At 35.3% G+C, this 5320-nt stretch overlaps 1 protein-coding gene across 1 annotated transcript in view; it reads right to left on the reverse strand.

Moving 5' to 3' along the window:
- Window positions 1–3909: 3909 nt before the first annotated feature.
- The window catches only part of PLAA (phospholipase A2-activating protein), a 59759-nt gene continuing 58348 nt past the window's right edge, over window positions 3910–5320 (reverse strand). Inside the window, exon 12 of the mRNA XM_012646296.1 lies at window positions 3910–4645. Coding sequence (XP_012501750.1) covers window positions 4080–4645 — 566 coding nt within the window. The 3' untranslated portion in view covers window positions 3910–4079. The remainder of the gene's footprint in view (window positions 4646–5320) is intronic.

Here is a 5320-nt window from a genome sequence, read left to right on the forward strand (position 1 = left end):
CTTGAGCCCAGGAGTTTGAGGTTGCTGTGAGCTAGGCTGATGCCACGGCACTCACTCTAGCCAGGGCAACAGACTGAGACTCCATCTCAAAAAAAAAAAAGAAAAAGAAAATGAAATTCCAGGTGCCTCACATTTTGGAGTAGCCTAGACACTTCAAAAAGTCAATGATATTTTAAAAAGATGGACTATTTTAGATTAAGAGCAAAAACACATATAACCAAATTACTAAATACTAATACATAAACCTTGATTATATTAGATTAAGTCTTTTTAAAACAAAAGTTATAAAAGGCATTCTCAGGGCAACAAGGAAATCTGAAATATGAACTAGATATTAGATATTAAGAAGTTACTAATTTTCTTAAGTGTCATAATGATATTGGAGTTATAAGGAATACTCTTTAAAATGCCGTTATTCTTAGAAGATAAATATTGAAGTATCTAGTTGATAAATGTGGTATCTGTAATTTAGTTTTAAATAACTCCAGGCTGGGCACAGTGGCTCATGCTTGTAATCCCAGCAGTTTGGGAGGCCAAATTGGGAAGATCACTTGAGGCCAGGAGTTCCAGACCAGCCTGGGCAACACAGCAAAAGTCCATCTCTAAAAAATAAATAAAAGTTAGCCACCAAAAATTAGCCAGGCGTGGTGGCCCTTGCCTGTAGTCCTAGTTACCTGAAAAGCTGGAATTTGGAGGATCACTTGAGCCCAGGAGTTCCAGGCTGAAGTGAGCTGTGATTGTGCCACTGTGTTCCAGCCTGGGTAACAGAGCAAGAACCTATATCTGGAAAAAAACAGAACAAAAAACAAAATGATAGTTAAAAAAATAATTTCAAAGAGAAGTATAAACTATATATAGAGATAAAGCAGATATGGCAAAAACATTAACAATTGTAGAATCTAGTTGGCAAGTTCATGAATGTTCACTGTACTTCTCTTTTAACTTTTCTTCATGTATGAACATTTTCATTAAAAAACTGAAGGGAAACTCATGGAAAAGAAATGTTAAATGAAAAAATCTTCAAAATTGTATTTATAATCACAAATACACTGCACATAATTTTCTACAGAAAAATGCATTAAAAATTACAGTAATTAGAAATTTTTCTTAAAAGACTGAATAACATTTTCTAATCTCAAGCCTCAAATTCTCTCTCAAGACCACTAGCAAGGGCCAGGAGTGGTGGCTCACACCTGTAATCCTAGCATTCTGGGAGGCCGAGGCAGGAGGATAGCTTGAGCTCAGGAGTTCGAGACCAAACTGAGTAAAAGCAAGATACTATCTCTACTAAAAATAGAAAAAATTAGCCAGGCAACTAAAAATAGAAACAAAAACATGAGCCAGGTATGGTGGCAAGTGCCTGAAGTCCCAGCTACTTGGGAGACCGAAGCAGGAGGATCGCTTGAGCCCAGGAGTTTGAGGTTGCTGTGAGCTAGGCTAACACCACGGCATTCTAGCCCAGGCAAAAGAGAGACTCTGTCTCAATCAATCAATCAATAAAAAATAAAGACCTCTAAAAGGATGATACATCACAAATGGTCCCCTACACATTTTATCATTTCCTCACAAAATAAGCACGCTATGCACAGTGATAAATGCTAAGGAACCTACCTTTATTCTCTTATCCCCAAAATTATCTTTGGAAAGAATTTGTTTTTAGCCATGCTTCTTCCATTACTTAAGATTATGAGGTAGATAATAAATAAATTTCATTGCAATGCTATTTAGTTATAAACTCAGCTAGTCATAAAAAAACGCACAATAGTAACATACCCATCTAAAAAATGTAATGCCAGAGGGAAAACAATAGTTATGAAATGCAGACAATAACAACTTAGCTCTTTTGCAGGCAGTGGGGTTTCAAACGCAGTATGAAGTACATTAATTCTAAGAGTTGTACCACTGGAGGTGATTTGACAATGTGATAGTCTAAAAACTGTGCATTAACTTGACCCACCAATTTCATGTATAAAACATCCTCCTAGGGAACTAGGAAGACTCTTGTGAGATTTGTAACAGCACTGCTTGATAGCCAAAAATTGGAAACAGTGTCAGACAATAGGAAATGGGCATACCCATATGAGGGAATAATATTTATTAAGGTAGATATTTATTAAACTGTTAAGTTTAAAAATCAGGTCATCAAAGAATGTGTATGATATGATCCTTTCTAAAAAAATGAAATACATTTACAAACATATTGATATGCCACAAAATGTTAATGGTTCTCTCTAGATGGTGGCATTACAGGCAATTTTGATTTGTCGGGGTGCATGTGTGTTTTACTCAACTAATGTTTATTACTTTTATATTCAGAAAAAACATATTAAGAAAATCATAGAAAAGTTTTAACTTTTTAAAAAAGAAAATCTTTAAAATATCATTAAACCACTAGTAACACATCCTCCAAGTGAGTTTTTTTCCCTTTTGCTAAGCTGTATTTTATAATTTTCTTCAATAAACATTAAAAAGTATAGTTGTTATAAAAAGACTTGTACAGCAGTAGGAAGCAAACAGTGTTTACAATTTGCTACCCTTACATTTTGAAGAGTGAACTTATATCCTTAACCAAGATTCTATGTCCTACCATTAATCAAAGGTACCTAGTTTCTCAAAATATTGCAGATAAATTGTTTGTACTCACAACTGCGTGCTAGACTGGACATATTAACAAGAAAGTAGTGTTATAATGGAACCAGGATGACCTGGTTAAACTCTTAGCTCTGCCATTTAATTCTGATATAACCACCTAAATCCCAATTCAACAAAAAAGTAAAGCACAGATACCTAACTGAACCTGCAACAATATTCAAAGTCTAGGTACACACCAAGAAGTTGTAATTTAATACTTAGCAAAGTACATATCTCCTATATTTACATTTTACCCATTCCCTTTTGATATTCCAAAAGTTTTTCCATGGATTAATCCAGACAACCAGAACCTTTTCTTGCCCTATTGGGGAAGAATTGTTCTTAGACTGCAATTTGGCATTAAGCCAGGAAATTCATGGTGTATTATGCCATAAATATTGAGAATGTTACTATCTTAGGCGAAGTATTCATGGTGAAAAGATCTTTCCCACTTTTAAAAATAGGAATAGTTACAATTCTCTTAAGAAATTGGGTTATCTTAGACACAATAAATTGTGTATGGAATGGTTCCCTCTTTGTGTTAGTTGGTAGGATGTTCAAACACAAACCTGTGACCTCCTCTCCAGAAAGTATATCATGGCATGTACTTTGAGTAGTTAACTCACTCTTGGCTTCACTTTTGTTTTTTCTGCTATGATTCATCCTATTATCTTTACTTCTGAAAACAGACATAATACTGCCACTCATTTAACAAAGCTTTGAGGATCAAATATCAAAGTGTCTACTACATTTCCTGGATCACACTGGGGGCTCAAAAATACTAATTTCACATGACAGGCTCAAGTCTAGACTTTCAAATAACATAGTTTGATGACTACTTGCCTGTATAATCACCCCATAAAACTGAATATGTTCCAAATTCCCTTCAAAATAACGGAAATCACCAAAAATAAAATATGAAATATTGAAGCTGGAATGAAAATGAAGTTACCTCAAACAGTGAAGGGCAAAATAAACTGGACCTAAGCCTGGAGTCAATCTGCGATCTTGTCTATCTGAACTGATACATGTTTACTGTTGAAATAATCCAGCAATGTAAGTAAGTGGAGAAGTTAAATAAAAGGTTACCAGCAACAATTAAGTGTGGTTTATATAAGCAACAAAAGCAGGTTACGTAAGTAAAAGCCCTTGTCTTTCCTTAGTGGCTAAGGTAAGGTAGAAATGCCACTGTCGTCATGTTGTTGTTGATCATAGCTCTTTTTAAATTTGCTTCTATACTCTTGAAAGCTTACCACATTACACAGGAAAATCTCACAGTTCATCAGTGCAAAAATTTTATTTGTTTCCCTTCCCACCAATTTACAAGATCTGAAATTTCACTTAATCCACAGTATTCTTTTTTGTTTTATCATCTGTTATCAGTCATGTAAAATGTGAGAAAAAAAACATGGATCAATCTAAAATCTCAGCCCCCCCCTTGCCCATTGCTACAGCAAATTTAGGATAAGTCTACAGCATTCACTTACTTTAGCTGGTTCTGATACTGAAGCATACTTTTTTATTTGAGCATCAACACCTAAAGACTTGGCTAATTGTACAGCATTTGAGTCATCACTGATAAGTGTCCCAAGAGCCACCAGAAGTCTAAAAGTGGCTTCTAGGTCTTGTACAACTTCCAAGATTGTGCTAATTACTGACAAACATTGAGCTTTCCCTTCAATGTTATGGTCTTTATGAAAACAAACAGAATAGTTCAGGGTCAATGTAGCCAGAGCAATGTGAATGTTCTTATTGCTCCCTGATTTCAGTTCTATTGCATGGGACATCAGTGATTCCCTCTGGGACATCATAAGCTTTTGTCCTGCCTGGCCAACAAAACAATTGCAAAAAGTCCTGAGAGCAAGCAGCTGGTTTGCTGGCTTTCCTTTAGGGTTCAGAAGATTGATAAGATGACTGCTGAGCTGAGCCCCTTCCTTTTCATTGCAGAAGTTCTCATTCACACTGGGATGTTTAATTGACAACCGAAGAATGTCAAGTGCAGGAAAGACAATATCTATTAAAAAGAAAAATTCATTAATGTTTATGAAAATCCAGAGAATTCCTTTTGACTGGTACTCAATTTTTAAGAATTTTTCCCACTACAAAATTAACACAAGTCCATTTTAGAGAATGTGAAAAATCATGTGCCTGCTTTACAAAATGAATATATTTTTGAAATTTGTGTTAATCTTTCATATTTATATAGACTGGATTTCTTGCTATAGGATCATATATGCTTTAAAATAAGGTAACTCTCTCGGGTAAAAAAACAGCCTGACACACAGTGAGTAATTAAGTGAATGAATGGGGTGGGGACCTTGCTATAAATATTAAAAAACCTTGTAATAAGACCAAAGAGTTGAATAGGAAAAGTTCTTTAGAGAAGAATTCTGGTTAACAAATGCCGATAGGATGCTCATAGGTTGTTGGGAGCTTTATAATCAGGGCTCAGGGAAGATACCATCAGAATGAACGCACTATACAATCTTAGCATCACTAACTGTGAGGAAATCTGACATTATGTGCTCCATAATATAAAGATAGTACACAGCACTATTTATATTTTTATTTTTATTTTTTGAGACAAGTCTCACTCTTTAACCCTGGCTAGAGTGAGTGCTGTGGTGTCAGGCTAGCTCACAGCAACCTCAAACTCCTGGGCTCAAGTGATCCTTCTGCCTCAGCCTCC

The sequence above is a fragment of the Propithecus coquereli genome, unplaced genomic scaffold (assembly GCF_000956105.1).
Source record: "Propithecus coquereli isolate 6110/MARCELLA unplaced genomic scaffold, Pcoq_1.0 Scaffold106, whole genome shotgun sequence".
Taxonomy (NCBI): Eukaryota; Metazoa; Chordata; class Mammalia; order Primates; family Indriidae; genus Propithecus; species Propithecus coquereli.